The 17074-nt window shown below is 38.3% G+C and overlaps 1 protein-coding gene across 2 annotated transcripts in view; it reads left to right on the top strand.

The window, feature by feature from the left end:
- Positions 1–17074, top strand: part of SEPT7 (septin 7) — a 63669-nt gene that overhangs the window by 26058 nt on the left and 20537 nt on the right. For both annotated transcript variants that reach the window (XM_008633863.2, XM_017734452.1), the window contains exons 3-5: positions 10223–10329; positions 16155–16255; positions 16874–17008. In XM_008633863.2, coding sequence (XP_008632085.1) covers positions 10223–10329; positions 16155–16255; positions 16874–17008 — 343 coding nt within the window. The remainder of the gene's footprint in view (positions 1–10222; positions 10330–16154; positions 16256–16873; positions 17009–17074) is intronic.

The raw sequence follows: 17074 nt of genomic DNA, 5'->3' as shown, positions 1-17074 counted from the left end.
GACTCCAAGTTTTTATCAAATGGGGAGCTTTCACATATAAACTGTCAATAAATAACTACATGTTAATCAGGTCTATTTCACTTGGACTTCCATGCCTCACTGAAGTTTAACTGAATTTTTTTTTCTGTCTCATTACTAAAATGACTATTTCAGGAGAAATATGTATCTGAGATATCATTTTGGACAACAAACTTGAATAGGAATATGATAATTGCTCAAATGAATTTTTAAAGATGGCAGAGGTGTGGGAAGACTTTTGCTGTGGGAGAGCAACATTAGACTTCTTCAATTCACATTTTGAAGTTCAGAGGAAATGAAAATCCATGGTACTGCAAAGGTGATATCCTCATGTTGTAATTTAAGGAATGTAGAAATTATTAGACTATTTCATGTCCTTCTAGCCCTATAAAGGCACTTAACTTTGAAGTCCACAGTGAAACCCAACCTTAGTGTAGCATAAATATTGAAATAGAAGATGAGGTGAAACTGTGGTGTTTTGTATTAAAAAGTTGAAGGGATACCATTACACTGTAGTGGAGAAGAAATTGCAAGATTTCTTTATTTTTTAGGTCTTGAAGATGCAGGTAAAAGTGTAGAATATATATAAAGTTGCTAATTTAGAGGAAACTGACTATTGACAAGTATTTATTTACCACTTTTCTGCTACATCAGTGCCAGGCAGAGCAGAAAACAATAGCTGCAACTCAGCAGGCACTGAGACAGAAAAGAGCATGTCAGATTTTCACTTATTTACAAAGTTAGATTTTTTTTTTTTTTGGCATTGTATTTGACTAAATGGTTTAGGAATTTATATGAAAAAGTATTTTAAGAATTATGTTTTCTGTCTCTCTTGATTAAACTCATTGTTTATCATTCTCACCTTCTGTAAAGGACAAGCCTATGACTTTCCAGACTCAGTGTCCTTGGCTCTGGGCTGTGTCCTCTGTAGCTGGCAGGAATTCCAGAAGGAGTTCTGGTCCACCTCCTGTGACTGTCCTTCAGTCTTACCCACTGCAAAACATGGCAAGCACTCTGGACAGGTCTTAGGATACCACCTTATCAGACCTGTCTGTTTTCTTTTCCACTTTGTGAACGGATGTTTCTGTTGTTGGCTACAAAAGCAGCTCAGTTTTCTTCTAAGTCATTATTAGAAAACTGAACAGTGGTGGCAGCAATTCAGAAACAATGGCTTAGCACTTAAGCAAAACAGCTGTTACCATATTAAAAAGGGTGTAGTCTTGACAACACAAGCTTATTCCAACCTTTCTCACCCTTTTTCAGAGCTAAAATACCCACTTTTACAATTCCCGTGGAGGCTGTCTTATGGAAACAGAAGCATGTAACCACCCCCACATAACTGAGGTATCAAATTAGTGTATTTTGCCAAGGTTTCTTAAAAGTGGCAGCAGTGTATCTGGGATAGCACATTGCTGTGATCCTCTTGCTCCTTGGTTGGCTAACACCAGACCAAAGAAGCAGAATTATCCCAACTTGCAAACAACATTGCCCTAATTTCTCATTCCTTATTGCCACAAAAATCATATCACTGGGGTGAATTTGCAGAATTCTGTCTAGCTATGCATATCTTCCTCTTACCACTTGTGCCAGCTAAGGGTTTTGTCATAACATAGCTTTGTTTGTGCTGCCTGCTATTAAAAGTGCTTCCAAGGACATTAAAGAGAGAAAGCATCAAGAGGGAAGGTATAAGGTATTGAAAGAAATTTTTACTACCACTAGAAATGTTCAAAGTTAAGTCTTCTGACAAATTTTTGTGGATTTGCTTAATAGCAGAGTATCCCCCCTGGGATATTTTGAGAGCGCTCAATATACTTCCAGTAGCTTTTATTCTGTTCTAGTGTAAATATTCAGGGGAAGAGCTGATGAAGTGTTCAGTAAGTCAGTCTAAGTGCTCTTTGTACTCTTCTGTAGAGACTCATTAGGTTCCATGTAAATAAAAATAATTTTGGTTTTTGTCCTTTTAAAATTTTCTGTGATACTCATGCCTTAGATGTATCACTTGGGTGGGGTTCTGAGGAAGATGCTGCCTAAAGTACTCACCTTTCTCTCCTTTTCCTCAAGTTGATGTGTAGAGCTTCTTGTTTTTAAGTTGCATGCGTGCCAGACTGTCTGAGATGTTGACCCTGTATCTGTACCAAGTGTTCTAGTCTTAAAGATTAAGTAAACCTCATCACTCTTTCTTATTTTTTTCATTAGCATTTCGATAGCTGTGTCGGTTTTGTTTCTGTCCAAGTAATGAAAGAGCCTGACTAATCTGCGATCTGTGTTCATTAATATACCTTTCATTCTTTAGTCAGCAAATGTTAGCAGTTATGTACTGGAAATGCTGTACAATTGGTTGTCAGCAGTAAAGATGACAAATTTCATGTTCTTAAAATCTTTCTCTTTTCTTTTTTTAAATAATTCATATCATCAGGGAATTCAATCAATTATATTTATCCCTGTATTTCCCTCCAGAGAGTAAGCCCAGCTCTGCAGCTTTCTCTGGATGCATAATTCTTTCAGATCCAGCAGTGATGGTCTCACATGTTTGCTTTCTTAGCCTTAAACAGAGCATTGTGCTTTAGCATTTTTCACAACGGTTTCTGTTCCTCTTGCTTTGATTTTTGAAGCAATATGGTTTTTTTCTTCTCTTCTGAAGGCTCTTTATTTTGGCTTTGTCAAAGCCTGTGAAAATTGGAGGTATATCCTGGTTATGAGGTTTAACTGTAGACGATTTGTCATGGAACTCGGCAGCTTCTGTCATTTCCAGTTGAATTCTTTAACCCAGTTACTTCACAGAGAGCTTGTGCATTCAGATTTTCCATGTAGGTCAGTTTTGTCAACTTCTTGTTGCTTGTAATGTCTCTAAAGCTGCATTGCAGTATGACTACAGCTTAATCAGACATAGGAGTTTTATTTCATCTAACACAGAAAACAAAGCAAGGTAAGCTTTGGTGAGCCTGGACTGCAGCTGCTAACTGTGGGCTTGTAATTCCATGCAAGCTTGGATACTGAAGCTCAGATTGTTGCCTTTCAGCTGTTCTTGGTACTACATATGAGCAGCCCGATGCCAGTGGAGTGTTTTTTTCATCTGCAGTAGTGTTGAAGAACTAAAAGTGAAGAGAAACTTGTGGTTTTGATTCCTTGGTTTTACTGGACTACAAGCCTTTGCTCAAAATGCTGAAAGATTGCTTCCTGTGCCTTATGTTAAATTAGGTAATGTCCTATTTTCAATGGCTACTTTGCAGACACGCTGTTTATCAGGAGCAAAGCCTGTCTATGCAGTTAGAGGAAATACGACTTTCTTCAGGAAGTGCCACAAATTCTTTGACTTGTGAATTGTTGGTGATTCTTTTGTGACAGAGAAGAGGTCTAGTTTTAAATGCAGATTTTTTACATTTATTCTTGTTTCCAGAAAGAGGAGAGTATTTGACTTAGCTGATCTGATGTCATCTTCCCCTCATTTTCCTGTCCTGAAGCCCTATGTGCCCTAGTTTGCTGGATCGCTTCTTGCCTCACATGCTGCATTGTGAATTCTAGTGCAAGAGTTGGACTGGGAGTAGGGGACCATTGCTTTTGGCAGTAGCCAAAATTTCACCTGTGAAGTTAAACCATTGTTTCATGGCTGTTTTAATCTGTCACTTGTAGAAAGCTAGACCTGCTTCTTCTTTGAGAGGAAACAATAGTACTTGAAAAATGCTATGTAGAATCTGTTGCAATATTCTTCTGAAGTATTTCCCATCCCTGCTAATGGCTTTTCTGAATTATTTAAATGTCATCTATGACAAGAATGATATGCCAAGAGTCTGCCTTCAGTTATTGCACTTCAAGTTCTGCTCTAAGAAAATTGATTAAATTGTCTTACTGTATCCTGAATGCTGAATTTTTATTGCTGTTGATGCAGTTGCTGATAGGCAGAAGTGAATTTATTGCTGCTAGACTTCCTCGTTCCTCTGTTTTGCTAGGAGCATCTTTGTGGCTCTAACATATGTTGCTTCCATAATTTATGCTTCATATTCAAGTTGTGAAATGGTGGAGCTTTGGCTTTCTTCCCCTTATAAATGTCTATAAAAGACAAAGTTGATCATTTGCAAGATTTCACATGACACCATCCTACATGGAGTAGTAGATATATGGCAGCAGCATGGTCCTGCTCCCATCCTCCTCCTGACGGTTTTCATTTGGATGTTCTTACGTGTTTATTGAATGTTGGTTTGTATTTTGTAGAGCACTGAAGGCAGGAACTAGCTTTTACGAAAGCTTCTAAAATCAGACTTGAAATTAAAAGCATCTTGCAGGCTCTGTTTTTGTGGTTGTCTATAATGACATGGCAGAGCACCATTCCCCCTCGGCAAGAGGGTGGTTCCATCATGTCACTCGGCATAGTTCAGGCTCTTTGATTATTCATGTAACTTCCCTTCTGTATAAAAGCAAAAACCTGCATGTTACAGTGTCGTCAAAGCTATTGCACATTTGCATAAAGCTGCAGGTGCTGTCGTGCACATAAACTGAATTGTACAAGGATGAAAGAAGATGAAATGCATTATTTTTTATGCCTTCTGACAAGCTTTTTTACCCTTCTTTGAGTCACCAGCATCAAACTAATGGGATACTATTTTAAGCAAAAACTGTCACAATAATAAGAATTTATAAAATGGAAAAATTCCATGAAAAAACTTGCTCACCAGCTGAAAATAAAATATGCTTTGATGTAAACATTCTGTGTAAGTAGGCTGTGGAGAAGTACAACATTTTTCTATTGAATTTGATCCCTTTGTAACTCCTTGTGGCTATCAAATGTGCTATCAAATGCACTTCATCACAGAAGTAAGTATTTTTGGATATCTTTATTCTGAAGAAACTGTGAAGCAACTGCAGCTTATGCTTGACTGTATCAAGGAACTCTAAATACACGTTTTTATTTAGAATGCAGTGGAAGCTTCCAAAAACCCTGTGCAATTTGTAGAAACCTGGTTGTCTTGGGGCTTTATTGGTGGTTTATCTCGAATAATCTACAAGTCCCACAGGGGTGAGTTACCTTCTCTCAGCCATCAGAGTTAGCAGTTAGTGCATGTTTTGAATCTGCAGTTCCTGCTGTGTCCAGTTAATAGAGACAGTGACAGAGACCGGGTCATCTCCTTGGTGATGATACATGAAGCAAATCACTTTGAGCAATTTAACTGAAGTCTTGGTTTATGGTGCTGCAAAGCATTTTTCTTGCTGGTGGGTGGTTCCTTGGCAGTCTTGTAGTCCCACCTGGAGTTTAGGAAAGCAGCTTGAAATTCCTAAATACACATAGCACTTGTGGTCATGTTCCCAGTGGTGCAGCTGACTGTCACAGGGCGTAAGCATGAAATACTGTTTCACTGGTAGATAGCCAAGTAATGATACTGAAGAGTAGAAAACTTCTGGTGATTTCTGCAAGAGTAACTTGTGATGAAGAGGTAGGAAATAAAACATGCAGAAAGCACGCTGAATATGTTCAAGATTGGTTGCTTACCTTGATCACTTGATATGTTTAATGAGCTCTCACATGAGGTCATAAACCTAAGAATGCAAGTCATGCTTTTAAGTTCAGGGCTTGGATTTTAGAAAACAAGATCCTGAAAATATAGAAGAAAACTGATCCTGGATTTTCAGAATGATATGGTATCTAGAAGAGGTAGTGTGATGCATTATTGAGAGGGGCAATTTATGAATGAGAAAACAGCAGTCTCCACCAGAAGTTACAGATAAAGCTGGAAGAAAGCTGGGTTGGACTGGTCTTCTTGCCCATTTTTGTCATAGACTTTTGAGTATGAATGGCAGAGGCTGAAAAGTTGGGGGAGGTTGGAAATATGCAGCATTCTCAATGTGCCACAGCAATGAATGGTGAAAAAAGCGTCGTTAAGGGTAACAATTCACTTCCATCATCACAGGGAGGAGATGCTGGCAGTTTGAGGTTTTTTGTGGTAATAAAGTCATAGCAAGAACTGATGGAAACAAGTTAGATGTGAATAGATTTTCGAGCTGATTATCACGGATTAGGATTTCTCGTTCATTTACAGGGAGGGATTTAGAAATGAAGGTGAAAGATTTATGTAGCTCCGTTGAGCTAGTTACTTATTTTTTTACCTGAGCACTGCTTTCCCCCATTCACATGGATTGCACACCATTGTTCAAGTTTTTTAATTGTTCATTCCCTTTACTTACTTGCTTTAATATTGTTCTGGAGACTATTTACTTGGTTTGCAGACTATTCCAGTGGTTGCCAGTGGTCTCCTCTGACCCCCAGAGATATGTTTGAGATGCATATGCTTGAGATATAAAAGAGGAAACTGAATGTGTTGGTTTTATTTTTTTCTTGGTCTCCCTTCTCATGTTACAGCTAGTCTTACATGTGTAGAAAAAAGGGAAGTACTTGATCAGTGTTTTGTTCACAGAAGAAAAAATTTTGCTATCCAAGGTTAATTTTAAATGATGTGCTATGGGCCATCTTTATAAAGCTGCTAATGGTCAGAAGGTAAGTGTTAACCTAAGTGTATAAGAAGAGTTCCACTCTTTGTACAGCCATTTAGAAATTCATGGACTTTAGAAGAGTTGGAACTTTTGCTAGTCCTGTAAGGGCTCACAAAAGCTCTTCATTCACAAGACTGACAGAAGTATGTTAGTAAAAGCACATGCTACCAAGAGTGGCCAGCTCCATGTGTTTGGTTGTGACTATAAAAACAGCTTGATAAAATGTTAACATTTTGAAACACTAAGTTGCTGATAAACAAGAGACACACAATAATGAAGAAAAAAAAAGAACAATATTCAGAAGAACTTGAAGCCTATGTGAAATATTTAGTGGGAGAGAGAGGGCAAGGTAAAAGCAGGACCTGGATACCAGAAATAATTAACCTTTTGAATTCAGGATTACCCTGCAGAATGTTTTCCTTCTTTTCTTCTTTTTAAAGTAAATTTCTAAAAATCGCTCACTCTAAGTTGGGCTCCTAGGTCTAACGACATCGTAATTCATTAAGTGATTAGAAGTTATTACTGTTGAAAAGGTTCTATTACATTGTACCCTTTGGCCAGTTCATGTAATGGTCAAAGGACAAAATCTCATCAGAAGTGCTTACTGAAAGCGGGAAGATACATTTTATTTGGGATGTATCTTTTTGTTTCTGCAAAGGCAAATGAAACTTCACTTGTTTTCCCTTCTCCCTTGGGGTTTTGTTAGTCGTATTCATAGCCTGTTACATCCTTGGAAGCTGATTTCCCAGCCTTTCCAGTAGGCAATCCTTTCAGGTGAATGTGGATTTGAGCAAGGTGGAGCATGGGAAAGACAGAGGGTTTTGTTTGGGTGTGGACTTAAGGGGGCTTTGTGTGGTTTTGTTTGTTTTGGGGATTTGGGGGGGTTGAATTTTTTTTTTTTTTTACTTTTTACAGTCTTTCTAGTGAAGATCAGAATATTTAAATGTGTCCAGAAAGGCTACTAGAACTGTTCGATTACAGTTGATTTCTCTAATCCTGCTTTCTCTAGTCAGCAGAGAAATTCTTGTTTTATTACAGTGGAAGCAGCATAATTCCCCATAGTACAATATTAAATGTTCCAGTTAGGGGTTTTGCCTACAGTTTCAGTGCAATTGTTTTATTTGATATTTTAGCCTTTTACTACCATTGTAGATGTTGACCCTTGCATCATCTAAGGCACAACTGCACCCAGGATTGGTGCATTGAGGCAAGCTCTTACATGTAGTACCTCAATTACTGGTAGCAGTTAAGGAGTTTAAACTGTTACAATCTGCACTGGCTGATTACAGTTAGCATGGTGGGTAAGGATATCTAGAAAGCTGGGCACCTTTGGGAACAAGATTGTGCATAAATGTCCTTAGCATACTTTCTTTTCACTGATTTCAGCTCAAAATTGTCTTCATAACTTTGCAGCTGTAAGGGGGCCAAAGGGTGAGGAGGGGAACAAACCTCAGATTTCCCAGGGTGTAATGCTTCAGCAGTTCAGGGTCTGCTTGGTACGGAGTGCCAGAACTGCCCAAGCTATCTAGGGCAAACTGCTGGTTTTCCATCACATTCTTTTGAAGCTGAAAATCTTACTTCCATATGTTGAATTTTAATGACAACTTGACAGGCACTCATTTTCAAGAGAAATGGTTGTTCTCAGTGTTTTTCACCTTAAATTCTTTAGCATATTAAGACCAGCAGTAACCCTAATAGAAGGGAGAAGAAGGGGCAACCCTTTTTGTATAATGAAGTAGAATCTGATGTTAAATTCTTTCTTCAATACTTTAGTAGGGTGACTTTTGCAAGATTCAAGTTAAAAAGCAGAGGTCACTGAAAGGATATGAATTGTACATTTAAAAATCAGAGCCACCCTCTTGAGGGCTTCAGTAGGGTGGATAAAAACCTTCAGTTTAACTGGAATGGTTTGCATTTCTTGAGCAGGGCTGTGAGATGGAGACAGTTAAGCTTTAACCAGGGTGCATCTATGAGATTGGAAAGTTGTGCATTTCAGGAGCTTCTTTGTGTTGCAGAATTGGTAGGGAGGCCCCTCGGCTGCAGCTGACCCTGCCCTTAAAGTCTTGCAAATGCAGAGTAGAAAACTTGGGTCCTTTATAACCAGACTCGGAGGCACTGTGTTTACTGCGTAGTTCTAAGTTCCTCATGAATCTAACTACGGAAAAAGGCAAAATCTGCAGGGTACTAGTGAAATCTTGTCAGCAAGCATGTCCCTGCTGTCTTGCATAAACCTGTCCTGGTGGGGTTAGTGTTCATTGCTATCTTGAGACCGTAACTTGAGTATCTCCCTTTTCCTTGGCTGCCGCAGCCCATCAGCCTGGCTGTGGCCAGCCGCTGCTCCCAGCACGGGTTAGCTCATCTGTCCGAGAGGGTGGGGTTTGAAGAACAAGCTCTACTGAGAGCGCAGACAGCCGGCGGGAGCTCTGGTTGCAGTGTTTCATCAGCTGCTAATCCGTTTACCGTGTAGCTAATGAGATTGCTCTGCTCGGTGCTGCAGACACTCTGTGCTACACCACTGTAATCGAGATGGCTGGTGTGTATGAGCCAGCTCCTGTAGGAAACCCAGATACCTATTGCAGAGGAGACAATTAGTAACTATTTTCTGTTCTGTAACTCTTGCGTTAACCCAGGACATTTATCTCAAGACAGGCTTGGAAATTTTCTGAGTTCAGTCTCTAAATCAACACAGTACTTGTTGGGGTTAGAGTGATTAGTACTTTAGTTAAATTTTTCCTTTCAAGTATGGGTGCAGTGCAGTTCATTCTCCTCTTTCAGTGAAAGTATATAGTTTGCCCTCAAATTTGTTAGGTTGAAAGCAAATTTCTCTGTGTCTGTTTCTGTTTATTTAAATGTATTAACAGACTGCATATGAAATTTGAACAGAAAGAAAGCATCATTTTTTTATACCTTTATCCTTAGTTCTCATGCCAGCGTGAATTGTTGTGTTGAAGTAGTTTCTTTACAATAAAAAATTAAACAAAAGACTTTTCTTTTAAAATACTCTAAGTAGTTGATCTGAAATTCTTGCCCTTGTCTCTGTAGAGCTGTAAATGGAAGGTAATATTTGCTGTGGCGTGTTTAACTGTATTTGCTTGGATTGTCATGGCAGTAGTGTCTCCAGATTCTTCAGCAAGGCTGACTTATTGTTGCTCATGCACAAATTACCAAAAAAGCCCAAATAAAATCTAGCCCCCTTCTGTGCCCCAACAACAAAATTCCCAGGCAACCACATAGTTTGAAACTTCATTTTATCTCTTGTGGCTTTAATAGTTATAGCAGACTAATCTCAGTCTTTCTCCCTCCCCCCACTCCCACCCCTGCTTCTCTTTTCCCCTTCCTGATAATAAAGACACTCAAATAACAATATTTGAAATAAAGGAGACAACATAATCTGCTTTGGCACTATGATTAGTTTTACCAGGAAGATAGCTTGTGTATAAAATTTAATGTAATATCATCTTTGTGTGTTGTAATGGGAACAATGGACAAAAGTGCTGAATGCACTCAGTATGATCAGAAAAATAAATGTTCATAGAATCCAACAGTGACAGTGGGATTTGAAAGGTTTTCCTTGAAATTTGAAAAGATGATAGATTCTCAAACTCTTAGAGTGCAGTGCATGTTTTCAGGTACTATGTTTCAGGAGTGTTTGAAATGTAGATCTAAATGTTTATATTTTACATGATACTCCTGGTTTTACTGAAACTGTTCTGTTTTCTTCTAGGTGAATCTGGACTGGGAAAATCAACATTAATCAACTCATTATTCTTAACAGAATTGTATTCCCCAGAGTATCCAGGTCCTTCACACAGAATTAAAAAGACTGTACAGGTATGTCTGGGGTAAAAAAGGTACAGCCTGAACATTGTAACTTGCAGTTTAGTAATGTAAGGTGATACACAGTTATTACATAAGCACCTGAGTTCCAGGATGCATTCAGTCATGATGTGAACCACTAAGAAATACTCTGTGTGTCTTTCACTCTGAGTTCCAGGATGCATTCAGTCATGATGTGAACCAAGAAATACTCTGTGTGTCTTTCACTCTATCTTAGCTATACAAAACTTCCAGGTTCTCAAACCTGTAGCCTGTAGAAATGTGGGAACCCTGAAGTGTTTTGTGTTTTGCCTGTAGATTAGAAAACACATATGTGTACAGAAGTTTTTGAAAATGTAGTGTTTATTATCAATTAAAATAGTAAATCTGTAGAAATACATAGATGTGCAGTAAAACCTGTGTGACTGTTGAAGGCAGGCTTTTAGAGGCCAAATACTAAAGGATTTCACAGAAGTGCGGGGACCTGGGGTATAAAAGTATCTGCGAGTCTTCTGCAGACTGTACTGTTTGTGGTACCTTGTTTACCTGTTACAAGTTGTTATTCTGAAACATCAGGGACTAGGATGAACCTGTCTGACTTTAAGCACTAGACGTACATGGGCAAAGATGATGTTCCTGCAAATGCATGATGCAACTGGAATATTTGGTCAAAGACTTGGAAGACTGAAGTTGATCCATTTGTTTTGTGTAATAACTTGCTACTGATCAATTATATTTTCTCTCAAAAAAAGGAGCGTGTTTCTTGTGTTACAAAAAGATTATTAGAAATAACAATTACCTAATGCTAAGAAATAATAATGTTATGGGTAGTTTAGGAAATCATTGTGTTCGTGGGGTGTTTTCTGCCTCCACAGCTGACCAGCTGAATAAGGTTGCATGAACTCTGCTTATCTGGTTTGATTTGCACTTGTTTAAGACTTTGCTGAAGATACCTTATGATAATCTAACTTCATACAGGTGAGGACCAAGGGTGCTCACCATTGCTGCTGTTGTCCAGCAGAGTTCCTCCAGCTGCCAAATTCAGCTGTGGCTGAAGTGACTGGATAATTGCAGAGTTGTCATAAAGTGATTAAGCCCTGTGTTGAGTTAGGAGGGTATGCATGGTGCTAAACAGAAGTGGTAAAACAAGTGCTTTTTTACTCATTGAAATTAAGTGATTCAGCTTCAGTGCCGTGAACCACTGACCTTACTGCTTTGTGGGACCTCTTTTTTTTTGTTCAGGATTTTAGGTAAGACATTTTCTAATCCAATGTCGGAACACTGAAAAATTACCACAAGGTAATTATTACAAGGAAGAAGTTAGTTATGCCCGTATTGAGAAGTTTGAATGGCGATGCTTGTCAATGAAAACTTGAATGCTATGACAAAATGAAGTCATTGTGGAATACAGATTTTTTAATTTGGAGGAAAGCTTTTGAACATCCTGAGTTTGATTACCAATACGTTAATACTTTCTAAGCTTTGATCATTTCTGTTAGGGTATCTTATACGTTTAATGTAGAACCATAGTGACTGACAAAATGGACTTGAAAGCCTGTTAGCAGGGGCATCAGACCATTATTTGTATTAGAAAGGTTGAGATGTTAAGTGGAAAAGAGGTCTTCAAAGAGTTAAACTCTCATATAATATGCTTATTACTGAACTAATCAGTGACTGTTCAAAAACCAAATAGAAGGGTGACTTTTTTTATAGGAAGAGAGATGTAGCGTGATTTCTTTACTGATGATTACACACTGGTTTAGCAGAAGTTAAACCAATTCAGGTTATGTTAATAGAATTTTAGTTTAAGTAATTGTGGGATGGATTCCCTGTCATTGGAAGATTTTTGGTTTTTTCAGTTGGGAAAAATCTTTGGAAGAATTTGTACACAAGCTAACAAGAAGAAAACCCAGACCAAGACATCTTTCAAAGATAACTCGCTCCCACCCTAGTTAAAGGTGCATCAGTGTAAGAAAAAATAATATGAAACTGTGGAATTTCTGGAATTTGAGTTAAGTACTTTCATCTGTTAGGTGACAAGATTAGATGACCCTGTTCATTCTGACCATCAGGGGTGGTTTGATTTCTAATGATTTACTGGTTGAAGAAAAAGATCATCTTTTTTCAGAAAGCCTCACTTAATGATTTTTTTTTTTTTACTTTGTAAAGCTGGAAAGGAAGGGGGGGGGAAAGGCTTGAACAGAGCTCAGGCTGATAAGCCCATTGCATTTTTTTCCTACTTCCATTGTGTGGGCTAAAGCTTGAGGCCAAGAGCTTGCCAAAACTATATTCAATAGTAAATTGGGTTCTGACACGACTTAGAAAATATGGTGGGAATGAAGTAGATTTAAAGACCATCTTCCCCTCTAGAAACTACTGTTTACTTTATCTAATAAGTACTTTCTTTTTGTTTACTTGCAATGCAACTTTGCTTTCAGTTCCTTGGGATGAATGAAAACTCAGTGTAGTGTTTTAAGGAAGAAACTGGGAAGTATCTTATTTCAGTGTTAGTGAGGATAAAATTGTTTCCCCCTACAAGCTTGAAAATCTGTATGTGCTAGCAACTATGTGTATGATCTGGAGGTGTTTCCTGTCAAATATTGAAGAATAAGCAGTGGGAGCTGCTGTTTGGATCTACTGGATTTGTACTCTGCCAGTGAATACCTTTTTAAGTTGAGGGTTTTGTAGGGTAGGGATGAGAGGAAACCACCTCATTTGAGCATCCTCAAATCTTGGTTGTAATAATCACCTGTTCTTGTATGGTGGGAACAACTTACTGATCAGGAATTGTCTGAGAGGCTCTCACATAGATAAACACAAACTGTGGTTTGGCTTGAAAACCATTGCAGTTTGGAGTTGTTTTGTGAGGCAGGTCCTTTGTAATAGTCCCATAGAAAATGCAGAAAAACAGTTAAGTGATTTGATGTCAGATGAATTCAAAGGAAACATATTCAGAAATGAGGGGCTATTAAAGGTGTTTCCTCTGATCATTATCTGACTGCCTTGAATGCAAGATGTTAAAGGAGTGTTTCATCCAATAAAAAGCTGTAACAAGCACCAAGTCATGAACGCTGTGTAGTAACTGCCAAGGAGACCCGTGTGACCCAGCTGACTGGAGTGCATGGGAAAATGGCTGTTTGGAGGAGACTTTTCTTAAAAAGTCTTAAATTCCAAGACTTGAACTAATGTTTTCCATGAATCCCTTGGGAATACTTGTAAATCAGATGATAGGATGCAGTTGGATGCTTAACTATGAATGACACTAGTTTACAGTGATTTTTTGGATCTTTTCCAGATATTGCTGCTTTCTGTGCCTTTGACCATGTATGGACACATCCATTTAGGTTAGAAAAATGCTTCTTTCCCCTGCCAGTAGAATCTACTGCTTACAAGATATAGTGGATGTGGTCTGATTGTCTGCAGCAGAGATTCAGTTGCTGCAGACCATTTGTCAGAAGGTGACTTCACAAATTCAGCCGAACTTAGATTTTACAAGCATACGGAATCAGGGAAAGTGTTTGGCGTGACATTTCTGAGGCTCTCCTGACCTTTCTTTTTTCCTTTGTTATAAATGTATGTTCAAGATAATGTTTTGTTAATTGCTTCTTTTGTAAAAGCATTCCACTGTGAGCCCATAATAATTTAATGGTTCTTGCTGGGAATTTTTGTGCTGGAAAATGAAGCTGATACCTTGTAGCTCTTGGCAAGAGTACATCTCTTAGCATTATCTTCTCTAGTATTTTGCAAGTGTTGTGGGTTTCTTATACTTGCAGAGAGCTTGGTAATAGGAGGGCTGTGTGGTTACTATATGCAAGATAGCCAAAAGAATGCAAGGAATCAGAAGTTAATCTCTTGTGTGTTAAAGCTTGTGAGTAGTAAACTCTTGGCTGAGTTGGCTGTGGCTGGGGATTACTGTCTTGAGTTCTGGTATAAATTGTGTACAATAAAATTTCTTTATAGAACTCTTGAGGATGGGGGGAAGTACGCTCACCATAATTAAAATGTAAGTTTCTAAAGCAGTGCATATACTCCTAGGCTCTCATGGCTTTCAGCTGCACGCTTTTGGAGGGATGAGAGTTGTAATAGATCGTGAAAGAGTAACTTGGTGGTGTCTTAGGCTGGTGTGTGTATGGTTTTGTTTGGTTGATTTTAATTCCTGGTTGTTTACACCTTCCTAACCTTGCAGTCAGGCCTGTTCATGTTGGAGTTTGAATTGGGTGGTCTTAAAGTCCAGCCCAACCTGGATACTTCTGTGACTTAGCTCCCTGGTAGCTGTTAACTCTTTGAGAGCTATCAGCGAAAGGGATTGATCTGACTTGGGTAGGATCCCTACTGATGAGTAGATAAAAACAGCATCCTGCATACTCAGAGGTAAAATATGAAGCTTTCTTTGTAGGTAGTTACTGTTTTCTGTGATTCTGTATATTCTCTTTTGAATTGTAATCAGTGTTTTGCTTGTGCAAGAGGTACTTAGTTTGACTTTCTGCAGTGTTAATTTATCTTGTGGATTTACATTGCATCACATAAGCAGTGATTGCAGAGCGTTTGCAACAATGTTGAGGTGTGGCTGTGAGAGTCTGTTTCATTTATATAACAATTAGGGATGTGCAAGAGCTTAAGAAGCATTAATATGATATTTCTCAAATCTTGAACTAGTCAAGAGACCATCCAGAAAGGGCTTATTATAAATAGAACTTTCTTTTCTTTCCCCAGTTAGCGTTTGAGTGGCTTAAGGAATGTTAAGCAATGAGCAACAAGGTGGCATCACCTTGAGTCTGCCAGCTCTCGTGTGGTTCACATGCAAAAATGGCTTGCATTGTTGTTTTCTTGAATCCATGTCTGGAAAACAGTGTCACTAGTGATTTAAGAGGAATTGTTTTAATATCAGGGAGAAAAAAAGATGATTAAATGTCCAAGCAATTGGAAAGAAGCCAGCTTGAGTTTGTCATTTTGTACTGCTGTGCATCTTACTGATAGGACAGTGGTGTACAGCACTTTCTCACGCAGATGGACCTGACATTGGCAATATCAATAATTACTGAGATATAAGTAGGAAGAAGGGGGTAGCAGTCCATGTGCTGTTCAGCCTCGATCTTCTCTGTCATGACATGCTTAATCTGTTTGATGACATGTTCCCTGCAAGCTGCCTGAGCTGTGCTGCAGATCGGTGGTCATAACTGGAGGCATGAATTCCCACACCCAGATGTTGCATCATTCCTTGTGCTGATGCATTTGCCTTCTGAGACGGGTTTCCATCAGTGACCTGAGTGAACAGGAACCCAATCCATTACAGTCACATGAGGTCTAGCTCAGCAGATTGCAGCCAGATTGTATTACTTTCCAATATAATTCTGTCTGTAACAGGAAACCCTCACTTTGTGATTCCATTCCCAACCATTATGGAGAATAAATGTATTCTTAAAAATACAGTAACAGGACTAGAAATGTTTAAGGTGCTTGGGGGGAGGATGAGTTTTGAAAAGTGTCATTTTCTTTGAACTGACCGAAGTTTGCAACTTCATCAAGTTTAATGCCTGGTTAAGGTTTTTCCTGTTTAATCAGGAATTAAAATATTAAGCTATCCCATATACTTAAAGGGGGTTTTTTATCACTGACTTTATTTAAATAATGATCTTTTTCTTTTAAAAAATTATTAATTATTGTAAAATAATTGAGGTTTTATGAGCAAAACACAGACACAGCGTACCTCTGAAGCAGAAAAGCCAGCAATTATTTGTCAGACTTCTTACTCATTGAATGCTTTTCCCAGTGTTTAAGATAGGTGACTAAATTGCTAAGAATTTTATCTTACCTTATTCACCTTACCTTATTTCATTTAGGTTGAGCAGTCAAAAGTTTTAATCAAAGAGGGTGGTGTTCAGTTACTACTTACGATAGTTGACACACCAGGATTTGGAGATGCTGTGGATAATAGTAATTGGTAAGACATTCTTTGTATGTTCTCCCATGACAATTCTGCATTGCATTTTGTGCATGTGTGTGAGAGATAATACTTTGTGACATATTTTAAAATGCAGGCTTCAGTATTCAGTTAAAATATTAACACTCTTAAACTTTTCCTTTAGCTGAAAACTTCTAACTACTGTAATTCCAAGTACCTTTATAACTTGGTTGAAATGCTGCCATCTTTTCCCCTTAAACTGAATGGTGTGTTTGGCTCTTTATGCAATTTATGCAGTGTGCTGAACCATCTTCCATGCTGTCACAAGATGTGTTCAGTGAAGCATATTCCTTTGGCTACTGTTCTTAAGTATTCTAGTTTATGCTTTTACGATGACGGTGATTGTGTTTGAAAGGTTTTTTCAGTGGACTCACACATTGTATCTTCGGAACTATGTAACTCAATTTTAAGTTGAGGAGCCGGTCTCTTGAATTGCAGTGTAGAAGAATCTTAATTTTAAAAAGCAAATGAAAAGTGAAACAAAAAAAAAATCAACCCAAGCTGTGGGGAAATGGTGACCATCTATTTCTCAGCAAAACCAGATTTCTTTACGTAAATAATGTAATTTACAGGTTTTTATTCATGTAATCTCTACAGCTGGCAGCCAGTTATCGACTACATTGACAGTAAGTTTGAGGACTACCTGAATGCAGAATCTCGAGTGAACAGACGCCAGATGCCAGATAATAGAGTGCAGTGTTGTTTATACTTCATTGCTCCTTCAGGACATGGGTTTGTATTAATGTATTTTATGTTTTCATTCTGTCTCCTATCTCATATAAGTATCCAAATTTGGCA

This window comes from Corvus brachyrhynchos, unplaced genomic scaffold (genome assembly GCF_000691975.1).
Source record: "Corvus brachyrhynchos isolate BGI_N302 unplaced genomic scaffold, ASM69197v1 scaffold94, whole genome shotgun sequence".
Lineage (NCBI taxonomy): Eukaryota > Metazoa > Chordata > Aves > Passeriformes > Corvidae > Corvus > Corvus brachyrhynchos.
The sequence above is the reverse complement of the archived record's forward strand: the minus strand, read 5'-3'. Positions and strand labels throughout refer to the sequence as shown.